This window comes from Lampetra fluviatilis, chromosome 1 (assembly GCF_964198595.1).
Source record: "Lampetra fluviatilis chromosome 1, kcLamFluv1.1, whole genome shotgun sequence".
In the NCBI taxonomy this organism is placed as follows: domain Eukaryota; kingdom Metazoa; phylum Chordata; class Hyperoartia; order Petromyzontiformes; family Petromyzontidae; genus Lampetra; species Lampetra fluviatilis.
Genome location: NC_136275.1, coordinates 2995292 through 3018927, shown reverse-complemented (window position 1 = coordinate 3018927; position 23636 = coordinate 2995292). Strand labels below are relative to the sequence as shown.

Genomic DNA, 23636 nt, shown 5'->3' with positions numbered 1-23636 from the left:
GGCCCAGATTGTTGTTGGACCGTGAGCGAGAGTCGAACCCGGGTGGCCAGGTTCGTAGCGCGGCGCGCTAACCATTACACCACCGTTCCCCCTTACGCCATATAAACGCACACACCCACACCCAACACACCTACCGGATAACAAGACGCACTCCCAACGTTTGCTTTGAAATACACAGGGGCGTGGCATCAAGGACTATTGTAATCCGCTGGGGTCGTCTGTTTGCGCGCCCGTGTGACCACATTGCCTCGAGACACCGCGACGCGGCCTCAAAGTGCACCTAGCCTGGCACGGGGCACCGCGGTGACACCCCCGTCGCTTTTGCTGGTTAGTGGCGACCAGATTCGTGTCACTTGGCAGCGTATCACTCTCTTTCTCTCTCTCTCATCCCCGAGTGTCTTCTAAAGCCGCGAGAGTAACGGCGTCTGCTGAAATCCCTCGCTTTGGATTTCAAACAAAGTTTGGGAAATCTTGACTTAAAGCTTTCGTGGCTGCAGGAATTCATTTTCTTAGTTGTTTTCGGTAAAGTCACGTAGATAGGTTTAAATTAATAAAAATATATAATTAACAAAAAACCACGACGTTTCGTTCACGACACAAGCGATCGTCCTGATGACGATGGCTTGTGTAGTGGTTTTTGTTTATTTTAATTTGTATTAATTTGAAACTATCTCCGTGACTTTACCGAATGACCCAAATAATTTAAATCTTGATTTTGAAGCTTTCGTGACTGCAGGAATCCATAGTCTTTGGTTCTTTCGGTAAAGTCACGTAGGTAGAAATAAAATAATAAAATTATTTTATACATTTTTGTTTATAAAATAATAAATTTATTTTATTTTATTTCTACCTACGCAGGAATAAAATAATGAAATAATTTTACTTTTTTTATTTCTTTCGGTAAAGTCACGTAGGTAGAAAATAAAAGAATTCTATTTTATTTCTTTTATTTCTACCTACGTGACTTTACCGAAACCACCAAAGAGTCAAAGAATATATAAAGTTTGAGAAATTGAAGGGGCGGGGCCGACGCTGCAGGGGGGGGGGGGAGATGGGGGAGGGGCGTGGGTAGCAGCGGGGGGTTAAGGGTGGGGCACAGAGTCGTATCCCTCCGCCTGCTCGGCTCATCCCCGCGGAAGCATTCGCGGCGGTGAAGAGGGAGGGGGGGTGGCACCCAGCTGATTCGGACACTGCACAGCGGCCACGCGGCATGGCCAAGCGGTGGTGGTGGTGGCGGCTCTGTAGCCTCCAGGGCCCGCGGGCCTCCTGCCCGCCAGTGCTGGCCGCCCTGAGTCTCGCGTCTATCGCATGCCTCCTACAGCCAGCCACAGGTACGTGCTGTTGCTGCTGCTGCTGTGAAGGGGGGGCGCCCCCCCCCAGCAGCCCTCTGTCTCTGTCCCGCGGTGTGTGCGGAGGACGCTGGGAACGAGGAGGAGGAGGTAGTAGGGGCAGCAGTAGCAAGCATCGTCGTCTGTAACGGCGGCGACGGTGGAAGCGAGGGAGCGTGCTTGAGTGAGACTGTGTGACTGAGTGAGTGAGTGACTGTGAGACCGTGTGTCTGTGAGACCGTGTCTGTGAGACCGTGTCTGTGTGACTGGGACTGTGAGACCGTGTATCTGTGTGACTGTGAGACTGTGTGTATGTGTGTCTGTGAGACCGTGTGACTGTGAGACTGTGTGTATGTGTGTCTCAGACTTTGAGACTGTGTGTGCGTCTGTGAGACTGTGTGTGTGTCTGTGAGACTGTGTGTGTGTCTGTGAGACTGTGTATGTGTGTCTGTGTGACTGTGTGTCTGAGGCTGTGTGGTTGTCTGTCTGTGGGACTGTGTGACTGTGTCTGTCTGTGTGAATGTGTGTCTGTGTGAGTGACTGTCTCTGTGTCTGTGTGATTGTGACTGTGAGACTGTGAGACTGTGTGTCTGTGTGACTTACTGTGTGTCAGACTGTGGCTGTGTGTGTGACTGTGTGTCTGTGTGTGTGTCTGTGTGTTGGACGCGCGGTTGTGTATGGAGCGAACCCGCCACACTCGCACGTGCTCTGATGTCGTTGCGAGGAGGAGGAGGAAGAGGAGGAGGCGCGGTGGGGGGTCCATCTCTCCTCTCTCTCCTCTCTCGTTCATTCATCACCTTTCACTTGGAGGCTTTAAAAGCGCGCACGCCGCGTTTCGAGCGGAGTAGTGGCGAGCCACTTGGCGGTTCCATGCACCTACCACCAATATATCTCGTGCGTTGTTGGTACGTACTCACGTGGGCGCCTGGTGTGTGCACGGATGTACGCGTGGTGCGGGTTTATGTTCTGCGTGCAGTATACCAGAGTGCGTGCGTACGCAGTCCTTGTCAATCCACTGCTGGATGAAGGAAGGTTGGGGGGGGGGAGGGGGGGGTCCTTCCCCACGCTTTGATGGGTTACGTTTTTTTTTACCATATTTCAAACTGGTTTGTCCGGGTAGGTAAACAGGGGGGTGCCCAGGAACGGTATCGATATCGCTCGCGTTAGTCAGGGCCGGGAATCGAGCTGAGGTTGCATGATTCCTAACGCAGTGCGCTAACCACTGCGCCACCACTCCTTCCCACCCTTTCGACCGCAGGGCAGATCAACCCCACTCATCCGCTCTTAAGTGGTTCAAATACGTAGGCTCACTCTCATACATGTGGACCATTGACTCAAGCACAACATTAGTAAAACACGATCTAAACCATTCCCCATACAGCAGTAGATGGAGGACGCCGTGGTTTGAGCATAATCCACGCTGATCATTGCGGGCTTGGTTGCCGTTCTTGCGCCTGATGGCAGCGAAGTGGTTCGGGGGTGTGGAGGGGTTCTGTCCGGCGCGGGAGGGCTTCAGGAGAGAGTTTTTGCTTTTCCCTTCTCCATATGAATTAGCGCAGACGACCGTGGCCCTGTAAGACCTGGGGGGGGAAGGGACACGGACTCACGACGCATGCCATCCACACCGTGTACGGTGTTTTTTCTGCCATATTTTGCTGTCTTTTCTTGGATTTTCTGTTTGCACTTAGTCACATATTCACTTTAAGATGTTTTCTTGTTCATGTTTTTGTTTTATGTTTGTTGCGGTTGCACCCGATTCAAGAGCCGAATGGCTCACAGGGCTATACCTAATAAATGAACTTGAATGAACTTGAATGAACCGACGTTCGCCACGTGGGTCGCCTGGTTCACTTACTGCTCCACTGCATTAAAGCAAGCCGCAATATTGCAGGTCACAATCAAACATTCACCCACCCACCCACTCGTACACTCTCGCTCGTTGTGAGTCACGTCGCTTCTAGCTCTGCGCCCTCACCTCGTTGCCACTGCTCTCCCATGGAATTCCCGTCCCACCGTCTCCTTTTCACAACATTGCCCGATGATAACCGTTGCTCAATTCAACTCGTAGCCACTGCAGTACAACGTTGACTGTGCGTCTTGTTGTTTGGCGTTTTGGGCCAGTGCTTTGCTGTGGTGGTAAAAAAAAATATGACACTGATCGCTCACAATCTTGCCTACAAATGTTCTCGCCACACGCCCACGTGTGCGTTCAAACACGTGCAAATACTCGCCGACATCGTCAAACACGGTCGTAGGAAATACAACAGCACCGAGCCTTATTGCCAGATTGCTTCAGCATAGTGCATTCAATCCCGCAGTCAAAAATACGAAGGTTCCCTACCCCCCCCCCAGTCGCGTGAAGAACGTTTGAGTTTGAGGTGCTGTTAGGAAGCAATCCATTCTAAGGTCACAACGAAACGCGTGAGGTTTTGGGGATTTCCATGCATGGGGCCTGAATCTGACCTTGCTGGGCATTTTGCCTTCCAAGCGGCCGCGTCAGTGGCTCACCGCTTGAGGGTTTAACCGTGGCCCTGCTGGAATCGAATTTGGGAATGCTGATGGGTTCGTTGCGCGGCGAGTGCGATAAACCACAACACACACACTGCTCTGCCCATGCATGCTGCACACAAACCTAAAACACGTGTGTATGTGTGTATATAGACACGCGTATAGACTCCCAAAAACAACCGCCGTTCGCCACCTATGTGGCGGCGATGTCACCCACGGGGCTTGTGCCAGGCTAAGTGCACTTTAAGGCCATGTGAAGTGAACCTTATGGCGGGACCCCGGGGTCCCATAAGCCCCCGGCTCTCGCATAAACTGCGTTGGGACGTCATTTTATGTCTGTTGAAGGCGAACGATACGGCAATCTATTCCTCTCGACGAGCTCGACACGATGCGCTAATCAAAGTTTTGTTTCTTCTGCGCATTCGTCCTCGCTGCTGCGCTTGGACACGACACGACAACGGAATGATCCTCAGCCAGGCGGGTCGCGCTGTTTATGTGCGCGATGGGCTGGCAACAGGTCACGGGAAAGACCCCAGGTGCCATGGGTTGACCGACTCGTACACACACACTAGCTCATACATACTCACACAGACCCCAGCACCTACAAACATACTCGTGTAATGGGTTCAACCGAGTCGCAGACGTAGACTTGGAGGCAACACATGTATTCAAGTCTAACACACGGGGTAACTTCCCCTTAACAGAATAACAACCTGTGGTGGTGACCACCAGGCTAACTACACTAGTTACCATGTAACTGCTACTACAGACCGGGACCAACAGCTTCGGTCTGGGTCCACGTGTTGGAGACTCGTTGAATGGAGAACGTAGACGAAAGGTTTCTTCCAGGATGAACAACAACGCCGGTCCCTCTCGGGACCCGGCTGATATTCTCTGCGGCGTGGCCGGCTCCGCCCTTGGCCACGCCCACCTTCCAGAATCCTCGGGAAGGATCTGGGTCCCAACCACGTGACCACCTCTAGTCCCCCACTTGGGGCCCCTTTGTAGACTTAACTGGTCACGTGTCCTCCCGGGTCAACCAGAGTGCCATGGCCTCGAGTAACCTCATCCGTCGGCCGGCACCCACACACCCTGTCCTGTAGGGGCTGGCACTGCATGTTGACGTACAGCGATGTCCACTACACTCGTACAGACTCCAGAACGTACACTCAAGCGAATGCTTATACACATAGATAGGCTTGGCGAACACACTCGTCGTAGGCATAGCTGTCACAAACCCCCAAGCATAAACAGTACCGCGTGTATATTAAGCAAGGCCTCTTCGCACATACACTTAACGAATTCCACACACACACACACGCACATCTAGATGGAGTAAAAATTCCGTTCAAACTGTTTTTTTGTGTTCAGTTCAGTTTGTCCTTCCCCCCGCACCTCCGATTAGCACAGTTGGACTACGTGTGGCGCGAAATAAGTTCAGCGCTACAGGAACGTGCGTGCGCACGTACGCGTGCTGCTCACAACGCGTGCATGCGCGACATACACGGAGCCGGTTGGGGAGGACGACCATTTGGCCACCTCGGCTCTGCCCGTGGTGCGAGGTGTTGACGGCCTCCAGCATCGCATCCGCGATTGCCAGCGAGCCAGCCAGTGAGCCAGCGAGCCAGCTAGCCAGTGAGCCAGCCAGTGAGCCAGCGAGCCAGCTAGCCAGTGAGCCAGCTAGCCAGTGAGCCAGCCAGTGAGCCAACGAGCCAGCCAGCCAGTGAGGCAGCCAGTGAGCCAGCAAGTAAGCCAGCCTGCCAGCGAGCCAGCCAGTGAGCCAGCCAGTGAGCCAGCCAGTCAACCAGCGGGCCAGCCAGTGAGCCAGCCATTGAGCCAGCGAGCCAGCCAGCGAGCCAGCTAGTGAGCCAGCGAGCCAGCCAGTGAGCCAGTGAGCCAGCCAGCCAGCGAGCCAGTGAGCCAGCCAGCGAGCCAGTGAGCCAGTGAGCCAGCCAGCCAGCGAGCCAGTGAGCCAGTGAACCAGCCAGTGAGCCAACCAGTGAGCCAGCCAGTGAGCCAGTCAGCCAGTGAGCCAGCCAGCGAGCCCGCCAGCCAGCGAGCCCGCCAGCCAGCGAGGGTGGCTCCGTTTTGTCGCACGGTGTTTGTCTCCCTGTGGTTTTCTCCCTCCACCCCACCCAGATTTGCGTGTGATCGCCGCCGTGTTTGAACTTTCGTGTCCCACACCACCACCACCACCATCCTCATTGTGACCGTCTCGGCGTTTGTGGTCAAAATATCTCTTCCCCATTGTGTCAAAGTTGTCATCATCCTCCTCGTTGTATCCACCGCGTTTATCCCACACCCTTGCCCTGTGTGTTTGGCTGTGCACGTACCTGTGTCTCAGTCCATGCATGCCCCCGGGTGTATTTGTGCACGCTTACCCACCCTGTGCCTCTGTCCTGCCGTGTGTACTGCCCATGTCTGCCCCTGTGCGTTTGTCCATGCATGCCCCCGGTGTATTTGTGCACTCTTACCCACCCTGTGCCTCTGTCCTGCCGTGTGTACTGCCCATGTCTGCCCCTGTGCGTTTGTCCATGCATGCCCCCGGTGTATTTGTGCACGCTTACCCACCCTGTGCCTCTGTCCTGCCATGTGTACTGCCCATGTCTGCCCCTGTGCGTTTGTCCATGCATGCCCCCGGTGTATTTGTGCACGCTTACCCACCCTGTGCCTCTGTCCTGCCGTGTGTACTGCCCATGTCTGCCCCTGTGCGTTTGTCCATGCATGCCCCCGGTGTATTTGTGCACGCTTACCCACCCTGTGCCTGCCGTGTGTACTGCCCATGTCTGCCCCTGTGCGTTTGTCCATGCATGCCCCCGGTGTATTTGTGCACGCTTACCCACCCTGTGCCTCTGCCCTGCCGTGTGTACTGCCCATGTCTGCCCCTGTGCGTTTGTCCATGCATGCCCCCGGGTGTATTTGTGCACGCTTACCCACCCTGTGCCTCTGTCCTGCCGTGTGTACTGCCCATGTCTGCCCCTATGCGTTTGTCCATGCATGCCCCCGGGTGTATTTGTGCACGCTTACCCACCCTGTGCCTCTGTCCTGCCGTGTGTACTGCCCATGTCTGCCCCTGTGCGTTTGTCCATGCATGCCCCCGGTGTATTTGTGCACGCTTACCCACCCTGTGCCTCTGTCCTGCCGTGTGTACTGCCCATGTCTGCCCCTGTGCGTTTGTCCATGCATGCCCCCGGGTGTATTTGTGCACGCTTACCCACCCTGTGCCTCTGTCCTGCCGTGTGTACTGCCCATGTCTGCCCCTGTGCGTTTGTCCATGCATGCCCCCGGTGTATTTGTGCACGCTTACCCACCCTGTGCCTCTGTCCTGCCATGTGTACTGCCCATGTCTGCCCCTGTGCGTTTGTCCATGCATGCCCCACCAGTTTATTGGTGGGCTTGTGAGGGCACGCTAAGTATTAATAACTCGTGTGAGATGGACCCTGCATATTGCGGGCGGGCGGGCGATTCGTCAAAAGCCGCGCTCCCATAAGGGGACACACAAGGGCAGCGTTTTAATGTTTTCTATTTAAATGCAATGAATAGTAACCGAGGTGCAAGCAAAGCTGGTTGGAGATGTGGCTGTTTTCTATGTACAGTGCTACGCAACAAAATATACAACACTGCATACTCTGTTTGTCTGAAATAGCCGCCGGAGATTCAAGTACAGTATTAGATTTGAATCATGTATGTCTTTTTGTTTTAGTAAAGAGATTGCATACACCTGCAGTGATGAACGTTATCCTAAACGCCAAGTTTGTAAATTGGCTACTTATTCATGTCCGTTTCCTTATTTGAATTTAACTTTGTACGAATATCTACATTGGTGTGTGTGTGTGCCCCATTTATTTCCCCCCGCCCCCCCCCCCCTGAATCAACAGTGCTTATCAATCTTGATTTGAATCCATACTCTTTGGTTCTTTCGGTAAAGTCACGTGGGTAGAAATGTTTTTTTATTTTTTCTACCTACGTGACTTTACCGAAAGAACCAAAGAGTATAGTGCTTATCAAGTTCATAGAACCGGCCTGCAACACGGGAGTGGGAAATTTCCATCGCTGAACTCGGGACCACCAAACGCAGCCATGCAACCATCTAAGACCTGTTTTTTCGCATAGAGGCACATTGAATTCGGGCCTCGTGAAGCAATAGTATCACGCTTGTGAAGTTATTTCCGGCTGTGGTAGGTTTCAGCCAGCGGTACGCTGACTGTTCTCTTAAATGCGCCCACCGCGCTCAAACACCGGGCAATGTCGGAATTTACCGCACATTTTGGGTGCACAGACTAATCTTCACGTACAGATTTTCCCGATAGAAACACTGGACGTCAGACACATCGTTTAGTATTGGATGCTTTGACGTAGGCCTTCAAAAGTACACGCAGCACGAAATGCAATTTTAATTTGTTTCATTTTGTTGTTACGATTCTGAAAAAATAGTCTGATACGTTTATGTGAAATAAAATTAAGTTCATACTGATAAGAAATAGATCCACACTTTTCATTCCCATAAAAAGGTAAACATTTTAAACTCAAGAAATGTCATCGTCCACCAGTCCAATAAATACTTCCAACTTGCCTTGACTGGACGTGTGGATTAAAGTTTAACTCGAACACAAAAGTCTTTCAAATGGCAACAATGTTTGGTCGGTATAAACAAGAATCACAATGCGAGTGTGGCAGTCCTGGGAGGCAGCCTCAAGTCACATCCCCTTGTTAATGTGCAGTTGTGTGTGTGTGTGCACCTCCATGAGTACCTGGTGCGGTGTGTAAACATCGCCACTGTGGAGACAAATGCGGTCGGGGCGCGGTGCTGGCCACCCCACCTCCTCGTGTGCCGTGGTTGCCTTCACAGGTGCTCGCTAACAGCACTTGCCCCAACAGTCTGTTGAAGGCTACACGGGGGACCTTTGTCTTTTTTTTTCTTGGTTCTTTCGGTAAAGTCACGTAGAATGGAAATAATAAAATAATAAAAATACATCATAATAAAATCATTCTCACGACGTTTCGGCCACAAGGCAAGCAGCCGTCCTCAGGTGGAGAACAGGTCTGTCGAGGAGACATTTTTATTTATTTATTATTATTTTATTTCCATTCTACGTGACTTTACCGAAAGAACCAAGAAGATGAATCCCTGCAGTCACGAAAGCTTTAAATCGACCTTTGTCTTTGTTTGCTTGTGCGCGCCTCTTCGCAGGGCTGCGCTGCGTGTGTCAGCTGTGCGCTCGCAGCAATTTCACGTGCGAGACGGACGGCCTCTGCCTCGTGTCCGTCACGCACACCCCGGACAACGGGATGGCGTACATACGAGTGTGCATCCCGGCACGCGACCTGCAGCCACCCGACCGGCCGTTCTTCTGCGCCCGCTCGGCCCCGCCAAGCAGGACTCGCTGCTGCAACACCGACTTCTGTAACGACATCGACCTCAGCCTGTCCGACTCGGCCGGTGGGTGTTTTCGTGGACCAAACTGACGGTGTCGATGAATAGCCCTGGGCAGTTTCCATATCACATGGCTTCAAATATAGTCGCTGTACTGTACTTCAAATGCGCAGAGCCTTTTGACCGTCTGCGCTGATATCCAAGTTTTTATATCTTGGCGTGCCTTCTCGCAACTGTCCTCTGTGCCTGGCTGCTACGTTTACCTTTTATTAGTTTATTTATTTGTGACTTGCACACAAATGGTTTCCAAGAACCCAACGTATTTGGTATTCAAAACTTTTCCAATTACAGAAGCACACCTATTCGATGGATTGTAAGTGAATTAATTTTTTTAATTTTAGTTTGTTTTATCAATGTCGCGTGAACGTTTATAGTGAGCTAAAGGGAATTCATTGTTGCCATGGCTGCAGTCATCCGTATCAAGATGCCTCCACATAAAGGGATTCATACAGTGCTGTCTCTAAACCAGTGGTGTCTGGCCTGGAGAATGGGGGCTGCGGGACTTTGTCAGAGGAATAGGGGATGTTAAGTTAAACAACAGGGGAGGCGTAGAGATTAAGAGCTGCGTCTTTTGAGTGAAAGGCTTGTTGATTTAAAACCTAATCCCAGCCTGCGTTTCGTTTGTTTGTGGTTTGTATAGCACTAACTGGGAGATTTCAAAGCCCTTGCTTTAACGGCAAATCCCAAAACATTACTCCTTCAACAATTGTTTTGTTTCGGCCACTTTGATTTCAATGTTGCTCGTTACCCAGAAGAGCGTGAGGCCGACTCGGAATTTGGGCCGCTGGAGATGGTGGTGGCAGTGGGGGTGCCGGCCTGCCTGCTCTGCCTGCTTGTCACGGCCGGCCTGTGCATCCTTCGGGGACACCGGGGTACCCGCAGGGCCCTGCACGTGCCGCTGCACACCAAGGAGCCACTGCCGCTGGAGCAGGTGTTCATCGACGAGGGAACGAGCATCCGTGACCTCTACGACAACACCACCACCGGCTCGGGCTCTGGTATGCGCAACTGTGGCAATTCCTAAAACGTCGTAGAGGTGCAGCCGTGCAATTGCCCACTTACGGCTTAGGGGCCCCCACAAAAGGCAGCTTGAGGGATCCCCCCCCCCCCCTCTCTGGGATTTTTTGGGCCTTGTCTACCACGATGGTCAGGCGTTGGAGTACCCACACTATCGCACAACACGCAATCTGCCACTCAACAAAAAACACTGAGCATGAATCTCCTTTGGCCCAAAGGTAACCTCTTCTCATCTTTCTAACACAATGTGCGAGTCTGCATACTAGTTAAGCTTTGGGTAGTGCTCATCTCTGTTGGCCAGGACCAGCGGTCCTATATAAATACCCGCTGCTGCTGCCCCGCAAACTGGCATTTATCTACCCTAGCAGGATGATGGGTTGAGATGACCCCTGAATCTGATGTGAGGTGAGCGCTTTTATCACGCTGCGACCCGGGCATGTTTTGAAATGTTGCCTTTGTACGACCCAAGCCGCTTCAGTCCCTGCAAATATCAGCTTTTGTTGAAGTGATAAGATTAACGGGGCTCAGTAGAGGGAATCTTGGCTTGCCCGAGTGCCCTCCCTGTGCCCGCATTTCTCCCCGCCACCCCCCCACCCCACCACAGCTAGATCCGTGCCCTGTTGGGGTTTGGTTCACACACAAGTGCTTATTACATTTGGCCACTGAAACTGAATACGGGGTATGCCACTGAAATGTTTCGATGCGCTCGCCCTACCCTGCGCTCGCAAATGATTCCCTGCTGCCGGGGATCGATGTGCCAACGCGCGGCCGAAGTTCCCGCACGCATACGCAAACGCCGCTGAACCCCCGTGCGCAGGCCTGCCGCTACTGGTGCAGCGCACCATCGCGCGCACGATCATGCTGCAGGACAGTATCGGCAAGGGCCGCTTCGGCGAGGTGTGGCGCGGCCGGTGGCGCGGAGAGGACGTCGCCGTCAAGATCTTCTCGTCGCGCGAGGAGCGCTCGTGGTTCCGCGAGGCCGAGATCTACCAGACAGTCATGCTGCGCCACGAGAACATCCTGGGCTTCATCGCCGCCGACAACAAGGGTGACCTAACCCGCCACACCCCCCCCCTCCCGCCGCACCTACACAAATCCATGTTTTCTCACACGTCAGTGTTTGTGTGATACGGTGCAACGTTGCAATATCTGACCATCGCACATCCACCCTGGCAATTAACCGTCCAGTTTCGTACGGCGTTGTGGAAAGTTGGATGTTGATCGTATGGGTAGGTCGGCCTCTGCGGCAAACGTTTGAAATTCTAACCAACGGCTCTGGATTTTGCATGACAATTGGACCGTATAACCATGCTGCTTTGAGCAAGGTGACACTTTTTATTTTTGATAGGATTGTGATGTTTGGTTTCACTTTGTCTTGCCAAAGTTTGCTCCCGTATTGTGTGTGTGTGTGTGGGAGTGGTGGCCCAGTAGCGATCTGAGTTTGATTCCCACTTCATGGCCAACACCAGCGATGATTATTTGAACCGATGCTGGACCTGCCCTAGGTCGACTCAGCCCTGAATGAGTACCCGGTGCGGTGTGTAAAGGTCGGCATGGGAGAGAATTCAAGGAGCCGGTGTGGTGTTGCCCACCCAGCACCCGGTGTGCCACGTTGGCCTTAATAGGTGTGCTCGCTACCACCAACACTGCCTCGAACAGTCTGTTAAAGTCCCATTGCGGGGGATCTTTTGTCCTTTTGGTATTTCCACAGACAACGGGACATGGACACAGCTGTGGCTGGTGTCCGATTACCACGAGCTTGGCTCACTCTTCGACTACCTGAATCGCTTCAGTCTGTCGGTGGAAGAGCTCGTCAAGTTCTCGCTGTCTGTGGCCAGCGGCCTCGCCCACCTTCACATGGATATCGTCGGCACGCAGGGTAAGAGCGCTGGTTTTTTCGCGGTTGTTGTCGCGTTACCCCCTCCGACGTGCGTTTTGGGTCGTGCCGGGTATTGTTCGGCACGACGTCAAACGTCTCGTTCCATGTGCTGGGAACTTCTTCGGAAAACCGAATTGACTTTGGTCTCCCTACGTGTGAGAGCGAAACGTTGGACAACGTGGCGGAACAAGTCGAAGAACACATGGGGGGGGGGGGGGGGGCGGGGAGTGCTTCTTTGGCTGCCTGTGTTTGTGTTTGCTTTGGTAATTATTTCCCCTGGAAGGGGGCCCAGCTTGTGCATGTCACTGCTGTGTTTGCCAAACAGCTCGCATGTTACACTGTCATTCATTGGCTTTTTTGATTAATTAAATTGCATCTGTGTCAGAGCGATTTTGAAGAGGTGGTTTTATGTTCGCTATGATTGTGGTCTCACGTAAGCTCATATCGGTGCCCTTAACAGTCTCGCAAATTAATTGCCAAATTGTTTTGTTGTGAGCCGTGAAGTAGGTTGTGGGATTTTTTTTTACGTTGTGAAAGAGGTTATTTGTAAAATTAGCAAATTGCGGTGCATTCTCATCTTTTGTTATTACATTTACAAAACTACTTGTTATAAAGCCCTTGACCAGTATTCCATCAAAACATTCATTCAAAGTGCGTCACTTGCGAATGAGTTTGTCTCGATTGTTCAATGTGTTTGTGTCCCTACATGTAGTCATAAAGACATTGAATTCAAAACATTCATACAATTTTCTACCTACGTGACTTTACCGAAAGAACCAAAGAGTATGGATCCTTGCAGTCACGAAAACTTCAAATCTAGATCAAAACATTCACTTTGTAAATACATCGTTTTTAGTCGAAATGAATGGCTTATATTTCACAAGCTTTTGTATGCACTCATGTTGAACTTCTCGCGCATCGTACGGAGCCCACCGTGCTAATCGGAGGTGCGGAGGGAAGGAACAAGTGGCATTAAGTGGCAGTTGCCACGTGTCACCATGCAGAAAGATTCCTGGTGGCATCATGGCAAAGCAACTGACGTTGCGGGAATTATTTATGAAATACGGCTTGTAAAATGGTTCTGAAATGACTATAGTTTAACTGTAACACATTGAAACAAAACACGCATGCTGTAGATGTATTTTCCTTGACTTAATTGTAACGTTTGAATGATTTGAAGTGAAATTCTTTGTCGCCAGGCAATTGAAATGCAAAAATATTTGTATTTTTTAATGACGGTTAACTCTTTCCCATTCCTATTTACATACTTGTTCCTTAATGGAAGTAAAATATTGATATAAAACTCATAAAATATATATCGTTACGTCATCTGACATGAAGATGTACCGAGGCTCCCACAAGGCCATGCAGGAGACTGTGTGGCTCAGTTTGGCACCAGCTATTGTAGAGTGTGGTCATGTCGCTATCATTCTCTGTGGTGTGGTCAGCGCTATTTTTGGCGCAATTTTTAAAATATTTAGTTTTTTTTTTCTTTTCCTTTCTGCATGAAAAGTAATAATTTCCCTTCAAAATTAGACCAAAATGAGTCTATCTTTAAAAACAACTGCGCTATGCCCCTCTAGATAAAATTAACGCTAACCGCTTGCGCGTTCCGAGATTCGGCGGTGAACAGGAACACCCAACCTGCAGCCTGCAGACGTCTCGGAAACGGGAAAGGGTTCAGGTGTCGTCACGTCAACGGGCGTTTCAGAGCATTGAGGTGGCGCTGTGCGTGGCGTTGCGTGCGCAGGGAAGCCGGCCATCGCCCATCGGGACATCAAGTCCAAGAACATCCTGGTGAAGCGGAACCGCACGTGCTGCATCGCAGACCTGGGCCTCGCCGTACGACACGACTCCACCACAGATTCCATCGATATCGCGCCCAACAACCGGGTGGGCACCAAGAGGTCAGTGAGGGCAGCCCTCCCACTCTGTGCCGGCCCCTCCCACACTGTCCCAGCTCCGGATAATAATGCACTGGTGTATGCGCGTTGAACTTCTTTCGCACCGTACGTAGCTAACCATGCCAATCAGAGGTGCAGTGGTAGGACAAAAAACGAAACGCAAAAAGCGGTTTCTGAAGAAATTATTTTTCAATCTAGATTTAAAAGTGCTTGGCTCCAGCGGCTTCCTAATATTCGTAGGAAGAGCATTCCAAATGGCCACAGAAGCCAATGCAGTTCAGCAAGCACTAATATATTGTTATTATTACTATTAAGCTTGTTTACCCAGCAAAGTCTTGATTCATCTCCAAGACTCCTTTTTTCCCAGGAGGGTCCTGCCAGTTTTTCACACTAATGGATTACGCTGCTATGTGTGATCCCAGTTGAATAATTTGCAGGTAATTGTTATCAGCATAGAGATGTTTTTTTTTTATTTACCAATAAAAGTTATGTTGCATGTTTTATTTAAGCTATGGGAGTAAAAGAGAACTGACAAAACCCATACGGAAGAGTATGAAAGCGCACAAACTCCACGCGGAGAGGTGCCCGCGATGGGGATCGAACCCATGGCCTTCTTGCTGTGAGGGGGGGGGGGGGGGGCACAAGCCTGACCACCTCGCCACCCTGCAATTGGCAGGGGATCGAATCGGTTCACGCAGAGCAGGGGCTGGGGCTCTACGTGAACCGATTTGATCCCCTGTCTGCGACCGTCTTTAGTCTGTACATTTGTGTGACTCGACTTTGCGGATTGATTCAATTCTTTATTCTGGCGAACGTAACAGCTTCTTGGGGTTGGATAGTTCACGTGAACCTAACCTTTTAAATACAACATACACGCACGGAAGAACGAAGATTACCCCACGTGCAATTCGATCCATGTATCGTGCGCTTAAGAAGTGACATTAATGTGTGAAGCGATGCCTCATTAGATCATTATAGGGCAGTCATTCGACCCAATTTTCGTATTGCCCAAGTGACGTCTGCTATTTGTAAATCACGTAAAAATGAATAACAGCGCAATGCAAGTAGAGCTTGTCAAATTGCTCATTCTGCTGTGATACTGCAGGATGGGCGAGCCGTAATGCACGCCTCTGATGTGAGATCCACTAAAACACATCGGTCGCTTTCACACAAATTCAAAATCTTACAATCGCGCTTGACCAAACTCCGTGCTATAATTAAGTTAAAAACACACCAACGCAGAGCGACCCAGAGAAAATTCGTGATTCCATTAATTACATAAGTTGGAAGTGTGGCAATTTCGAATGATTGATACATTTTTAAATCCTTTATATTAAGTTCACTTGCTTGCTTGCGCGCTTACGACCGTGCAAATCTTTCGGTCGTTTTTTAACCCACTTCCCGTGATCCAATCGAGCTGACATTTTGCACACAGACTAGTTGTGCGTGACAATTTATTTTCGTGAAAATTTTTTTCCAAAATTTTCCACTTTTTAGGAAAAATTCATTTCATATTTAATTTAAAATACCAATGTGATAAAAATGAAACTCTTACTCAAGAAAAACAGAAATGAATAATAAAATAAAACCGATGCCACGCATATGAAGGATTTATAGTGAAAAACTTTGTTTTTACGGGTTAATTTTTTAATAACATATATGTATAAAACAGAAATCTATACTCTTATGTTTTTTCGGTAAAGTCACGTAGGTAAAAAATTAATTAAAGTGAAATAAATCTATATTCGCATGATGCTGTATTTCAGCCGTTCGGACATGACCTGCTGATATTGACGAGCAGCACTTGTGCGTGTCTGCAACTTAATGGGTGAGGTTTCGCAGTTCAGGACAGCCAGGTGCATTGTCGTCATGGGCTGCACGTTAGCTGGGGACACGGGGTCAAGATACGAGACCCCGCGCTCCACATCATGGGAACAAAACACCGACGACGGCTTTTGGAGCTCTTGCCCTTCGCTTCGTTTTAAACTGGCTCCGTTCATGCAGCCTTCCGTGTAAAAACCTGTGGGGGCAAGTGCTCCGCTGTGGTTAGAGTGCTTGACGCACATTCAGAAGGGTTCAAATCCGGCGAGGAATTGACCCGTCATTTCGGTGTATTGATAAAGTCGAGCAGCACTTTGTGGGACTTTATCATTGTCTATTATTGCTGTTCCAGTTTTTCCCTTGGCGCTGGGCACCAGCTTCTGAGGATGTTGAAGGCGGTGATCTGTTCCTAGCGTCTACAGCCAGTGGACAAATGTGGGAGTTTTTTATTTTTTAGTTAGCCTTCATTTGCACACAATCGACCCTAAATATTCCCGCGCGTGGCGTGCGTCTGCAACAGGTACATGGCACCAGAGGTCCTGGACGATACAATCAACATGAAGCACTTCGACTCGTTCAAGCGCGGAGACATCTACGCCCTTGGGCTGGTGCTGTGGGAGATCTCGCGGCGGTGCGTTGTCGGAGGTGAGGTCGCACTGCAAGGCGTGGCTTCGTGTGACCAGCAGGAGCTGTCCAGGGCTGAGCTCTAGAAAATATTTCCACCTTTTACGGGGTTGGTGGGGGCTCCCGACAAAGCATATTCCGTGATAATGCAATCCCTGATTGCACGGGTTCGAGAAGGCACGGTCATAAATGCGCCTTCCGAGGCACTCGTGAGTCAGCGTTAATAGATTCCTAGAAATATGAAAGGGAATTGCAATGGGAGGATTCGTGGAAGCATTGACTTGCCTTATTCATCAGTCCCCGTCTCACTGTAGTGTCGTTTGGGCATTTGCGTATTCATGCATTGATATCTGAATGGCAGGTGAAGGCACACGTTTAGCCCAACAGCTCAGAAATAACTTTTGCTGAAAGCCCTGGTTTGGAGCCAGTGAGTGTGCCAGTGGTGTCGTGGTTAGTGCACATTGCTCTACGAACGGACTTGTCGAGCCAAGTTTGGTTCCTGCTCGCAGACGAACATCTAAACCGGTCCTGGGCATCTCCCGAGGTCGACTCAACCTCAAATGGGTAACTGGTGCGGTGTGTAAAAACACCGCCGCTGGGGATACAAAGGCGGTGGTGTTGGCCACCCACCCCGTTGTGTGCCGTGCCGACCTTCATAGATGCTCGCTATAAGCACTTGCCCCAACAGTCTGTTGAGGTTATAAGGGGACCTTTGTCTTTTTGTGTACAACCACACACGCCCAAGCGGTATAATGCTTGTTGTTGTGCCTGCATATGGTGCGATTTAACCTTTGGCAGTCACTGAAGAGCACCCTGGTTCCACAACCCTGCATAACCGATACTAATTTTACAATTGCCGTATAACACTGCCATTGTCAACCAAGGAAAATCACAATACTGTTGTCACTTTCGGAACAGCGATAGAAGACGCTGTGTGCTCATATTTTTATTGAATTCTTAGCAGGGCGCGCGTGAAAAAACCTGAAGGTGGGCTCGTCCATCGTCGGTCAAACAGCGCTCGTAACATAAATACCGAATGAGCTCACATTTTCAGATAATGACCCTTTTATTTTAATCTCTGCACCAAATAAAATTCTACTGGTTCTCCGTTATAAGGATACGTTAAGAATGAGGACAGCGTCAAGACCTTGTTGTCTTTGCCCATTCTTGTAATGGTAAAATTAGCCAGGAGTGCACGCTCATTGAGTGCACATTGGAGTAGCGGGGGGGGGGGAGGGGGGGGACACTCAGGGCTCTTTGACCTTGACGATGCATCTCCTCCCACCTGGAGGAGGTAGCGATGACTGCGGTAGATGCACACCACGCCTGTGCGTCATGCATCTTGAAGACAAAAGGTTGCGAGTTCAATTCCTGGTTCAGGGGTCGACGGGTCCCACTGTGGTGAGATGTTAGCTACCTCGACTGGTGTGCAGGAGGTCGTGGGTTTGATCCCAACCCTGACGCCTGCTGCTGTATATTTGGAGTCTGCGTGTCTCTATCCCCGTGGTCGTGTGGATTCTTTTCGGGGTCCTCTGGTTTTTCCCTCCACATTTAGAATCAACCTGCGTTTAGAGTTTTTGGCTACAATGCATGTCCGCGTGAAAAGCCACTTCGTTGAGCTAACATTTGTGGCCAGGTCACTTTTGAAAAAAGAGCTGCTATGTATATCTCGGTGGGCCTTACCTGCTGAACTAAAAATAGTAAAACAACATTATTTTATCATCCCTCCTGGGTCGATAAAGTGGGGTAGATGCTTTGTGGGAGACGTCAATACTGGTCTTTGGTTCCCGTTCACAGCCTAACATTTTGTGACAAACATCTGAACTGGTCGTGAGCCTCCCGTCGGTCGAATCCCCTGTATGAACATCAGCAAGAGGGGAGACGAAGGTGGCCAGACGTGGTGTTGACCACCCACGCCCCCTCGTGTGCCGTGCCGGCCTTCAGAGGGTGCTCGCTTAACAGCACTTGCCCCTACTAGTCTGTTAAAGGCTTTACGGTGGTGGTGGGGAGGGGGGGGGGGTATCTTTGTCTTTTTGTACCAGAGTGGTGCCGTTGTTGGTGGGGCCCAGCGATGTGCTGCGCACGTGCACACCTAGGAATTTGTAAATGTAGCCAGCGTGGCTCCTTGAAGCGTTCAGAACCCGATCGTTGCTGGAGGCAAACGCAGAAACCCACCGCCACAGTGTTTAACATGCTGCCTCATCGCTTAACAGAACTATGGGAGGGTAACGGTGCAGGCAATGGCAAAGGGGTAATCGTGCTCCAAAAGTGGGCAACTGCACAAAACTTTAGATTACTTTTTGTTTGTTTCTTTTAATGCGGTGTGATTGATGGTATTAGAGACCCATTTAAAGTCTGCTTGCAAATGCACCACTGAAAGTGGATTACGGTTCGGGTTTGATTTGGGTAACCGTCACGACTGTAATACATCTCTTAGCAATCGTGTGAAACTTTCGGGAGTTTTTTAACCACTTAATTTTCGGTGGTCATTGACAGTGAAGTACAACATTGAGCAGTGGATGCATATCTGGCCTAACGGCTTTAAAAACATTGCCCTGTTGGTGGTGATGTCGATGCTTTTGGGCACACGCTGTTGGTCGCCACGTCGTGGATTTGACTAAATGTGTGCACAGAAAGCAACTACCAAGTGACAAATCCTTTCGGCACTGAATTGGTAATGATATACAAGCAGAGACCTATGACACATCATCATTTTCTTTAACATTGCCGAATAACAAACATTGCTGGCTAATAACTGGGCTCTAAAATAGGGATCTTGCATGACACACACACTGAATATATATATTTCTACTGGAGTGGTGGTATAGCCCAGCAGCAGCGCATTGGGCCTCCCTTGTTACAGAGGTCCATGGTTGGAATCCGGCAGGCCACCCTGGTTATTAATTACTGCGGGTATATTAACTGTTAAATATTAACTGTTAAATACGCGCGGTCCGCTTCATGGTGGGAGTTAGATCCCGTGATGTGATTTCAAACGTGTAGACCATTAATAATAGTGTTTTTCCCCTTTTTTCTGGCAACAAAACTGAAACCTTTTTACAAGGAATCACGTGTGCATTAACCACAATACTTGTGGTCAAAATGCAAACAAAAAACACACTGATAATATATGCATTGTCTTTGAAATTGATTGGTCTAATGATGTAGATGCTCACCCCGAGCTCTCATTACTCTGATAGTGTCATTGTCTTTGAGCTGTACGCCTTTTGGCGTCCTCTGGTCTAGCACCAATTGAGACGAGGCTCAAAAGAAAGCCGTCTCTGGTGTGGACCAATCAGTTTCAAGGACAATGCTTATTTGTTTTTTGTTTGCATTTTGACCACAAGTATTGTGGTTAATGCACACATGATTCCTTGTAAAAAGGTTTCAGTTTTGTTGCCAGAAAAAAGGGGAAAAACCCTATTATTATATTTTGGTCCTGGCAAAGGAGGTCTAATGGGCGTAGACCATTGTTTGATGGCGTTCACGGCCCAAATTTGCCAAATTCAAATAAAAACCCGGAAAATACTCGATTGGGAAAAAACGGCAACATCACTCCCCTCCGTTTAAACTACTGCAGACTGTCATTGTAAAACATCAAATTCCTTCGTGCTAACCTTGCACCATAAGAATGATATAGTGATCACCAAATGTATTGAGTTATGAGTCGGCAAATAATACAAGATGGTAGTGAGATTTTTTTTGTTCGTGCGACATTGATACGCACACGTAATTAAATGAAAGACAAAATCTTTATATGCATGTTGAACTTCTTTCGCGCACCGTATACAGCCAGTCGTGCTAATTAGAGGTGCGAGGGAAGGACAACAAACTAAAACACAACAACAAGCAGTTCTCAAGAAATGAGTTTTCATTTTAGGTTCAAAAGTGCACGACTCCAGTGGCTTCCTACCATCGGAAGGAAGAGCGTTCCAGACGGCCGCAGAAGCGCACCTGAAAGAGGGCGATGCAGCGACCGACTTTGTGCGATGGTTAGCCAAAAAGTCGCTGCGAGAACGAGCGGAGGTTTCGTGATGGTTTATACTCCTTGACGAGATGAAGCTATTGTGGATCATTTGTGGCACGCGCTTTGTGCGTAACGAGCGCGAGCTTTTCACAAATTCGTTCAGCGACCGGAAGCCAATGCAGCTCGGGGAGCACCGGACGGACACGGTCCCGGATCTTGCAGTTACCCCGTCCCGGATCTTGCAGTTACCCCGTCAACGATATGCTTGCAGCTTGCTGTGAAGTCCTAAGACGTCTTCTCTTTGCAGGAATTACCGAGGACTACCAGCTGCCGTACTATGACATGGTATCCCCGGACCCCTCCGTGGATGACATGCGGAGAGTCGTGTGCGAGCAAAGTCTCCGGCCTAACGTCCCCAACCGCTGGCTGAGCTCCGAGGTATGCATGCGTGGTTCGTGCGCTGTACGCTGTGAACCCAGCTACCAGAGTTCGATTCTCGCTCGCGGCAAACCGGACCTGGGCATCTCCCGAGGTCGACTCGGCCTCAAATGAGTACCTGGTGCGGTGTGTAAAAACACTGGGGATGCAAAGGCGGTGGTGTTGGCCACCCACCCCGTCGTGTGCCCTTGCCGGCCCCGTGCTAATCAGAGGTGCAATGTTGCTTGATCCAAATAGATTATTTCGGGGGTACATTTCATAATTTGTACCGTGATGCCGGCACATAATTGCCCACAGCATGGGATCTTTAACGTTCTACAATTTAGCACGGTTGGTTACGTACGGTGCGAAAGAAGTTCAGCATGTACACACACATAGGGGCACTGTGGGGACGACACACACCACATATTATACACACGATCCAGCTGCGGTATTATCCAGAGCGGCCTGCCTGGATTCGAACCACGAACCTCTGCAACAAGCGGAGGAGCCACCCCAACCGCCTTGACTGTGACCTGTCTTTGTGCTGCCGCTCCGCAGAGCCTGTGCGTGATGGGGAGAGTCATGCGCGAGTGCTGGTATGCCAACGCCTCCGCCCGCCTCACCGCCCTGCGCGTCAAAAAGTCCCTCTCCCAACTCAGCCAACTGGAGGACATCAAGATGTAGCCAGTCGGAGGCAAAAACTTTATACAGCCGCACACCTCTGAAAAAAAGACAATCTTTTCTCTCTTGGATCTGAAAGTGGTGACCCAAAGTGGGAGTGGAAATTTCTTTTTGCAGCAATTGGGTAGGCCATTAAATATTCTCCGCGCAGCCCACAAGGTATGGCGGTCTATTGGGGGCTTATCTTCTTAGGTTTTTTCGGTAAAGTCACGTAGGTAAAACATCAAAATGAATGAAAATAAAATAAAATAAAATCAAAAATCACGACGTTTCGATTTTATTTTATTTTATTTTCATTCATTTTGATGTTTTACCTACGTGATTTTACCGAAAAAACCTAAAAAGATGATTCCTTGCAGTCACGAAAGCTTCAAATCTAGAATTATTGGGGGCTTGTTTCAGTATTCAGCACCGGCCGCCCCGAGGTATATTGGTCAAAATTAGGTGGGACATTTATTTTTGCCCATTTACTGCCAAAGTTGTTTGTTACATGACCGGTGAAAGTAGTTGGAGCTTTCACACATCGCTAGGCTGCATTGACTCATGTCAGACTGGACCAGTTCACGGCAACTGCTCACTTTTAAACACTGCAACCCACACTACTCAGGACAGTACCCTGGCCGTGTTGAGGCTGCTGTAACCGTCAAGACTTCACGATGAACCCTTGAATGTAAATGGTGTGTTTGCATCGCCCATTTTTCTATCTTTTTTAAATGTTGCCGAACACGGTTAACGAAAAACACATTTGCTAAACAAGTCACTCGCTGTGTAATTCACGATCGTGCCTTCATTGTTTCCGTAACTCATGGCTACTTAACGACACGCGCGCGCGCGCACAAACACACACGCACACACGTGCCATTCACTTGCTGTAACATGTGTTGTCATTTACATGCAGGGCTGTAGCTTGGTGGGGAATCGCCGATGTTCAAAGCAAAGGGGCAAAATTCCGTTACTCCCAAACCACAATTGTTTGGTATTGATTGTAGCAGTGCACGGTTACCGTGAAGAGAGGGGTGTCGAGTATTCACCTCGATGGACGCTCCTCCAAGACCGGTTTTCAACCCTTTTATGATACGAGTGTAATTATCGTGTACCTGCAGATTTTTTTTTTTTGGGGGGGTGGGGGGGCTTTTTTATATTACGATTCACCTCGTGTTCGCTGTCAGGTGAATTCGTATAATGAGCCCGAATCCAGCATAATTTACGCAGCAGTCGCAGATGTCGAAAAATACGATTGAAGGTGCAATTTACTTGAATGAATGAGAACGGCTTGATTGAAATTGTTTACCGCGTGTCCTGCAAGTCGGGTCGAGACAAACGGGGAGGGGGGGGGGAGGGGTGGTGAGGTTGAGTTTGTGTAATTGCGGTTGTTTTTGGAGCCCCGGTGGTGTAAATATCGTCGGGGGATGTAAGGCGTTGCAACGTACGCGAGCGAGTGCACTGTCCAATAATCCTGTTGATGCCTCCGGTGCGATGTTATTGGTGACTGAGACTGCGGCTTGAGAGGTGTGTCCTAATCATTGGGTTGCACCCTGTGGGGGGTGCGGGTTACATCCTAACAGTGATTGAACCCAGCGGTGAGCGTAGAGCCATTTTTTGTTATCTGATCGCCTGGCGTTATCACTGTGAAGTCGATGTCATTGTGAGGTACAACATGCAAACGCCATGAATGACAAAGGCATGTAGTAAATCTTTAACTTATTGAGTCGCTTGCTATAGTAGGCCGATGAATGATGGAAAGACTAATGGCAATGATTTTAAGGCCTGTGTACAAATTGATTTTTAAAACTCGCTTAGAGAGGCTGTGGTCGTTTAGCAATTATTTCTTTAATATTGATATTTATTGCATTCTTAAGTTGCTGCTATTCATCTGTATATTTTATTGATGTCGCGTGGATAAATAATGAATGTATCTGCCAAATGCATCCCTGCCAATGTTAAGCAAAGTGGTTTGGTTTGAACTTTTCTCTCGACCACCCCAGAGATACATTTATGTACATCGCGTTTCAGCGTGACCTAATCACACTATTTTTAAAACGAGAAAATCTGT

At 49.5% G+C, this 23636-nt stretch overlaps 1 protein-coding gene across 1 annotated transcript; it reads left to right on the top strand.

The window, feature by feature from the left end:
* Positions 1–1175: 1175 nt before the first annotated feature.
* On the top strand, positions 1176–21776 carry LOC144932355 (TGF-beta receptor type-1-like). The gene is made up of 9 exons (XM_078856347.1): positions 1176–1331; positions 9028–9276; positions 10023–10268; positions 11105–11335; positions 11999–12166; positions 13917–14073; positions 16412–16536; positions 20790–20920; positions 21461–21776. Exons 1-9 carry the CDS (start codon positions 1211–1213, stop codon positions 21584–21586), a joined length of 1554 nt encoding a protein of 517 aa, XP_078712473.1. The 5' UTR covers positions 1176–1210; the 3' UTR covers positions 21587–21776.
* Positions 21777–23636: the final 1860 nt, after the last annotated feature.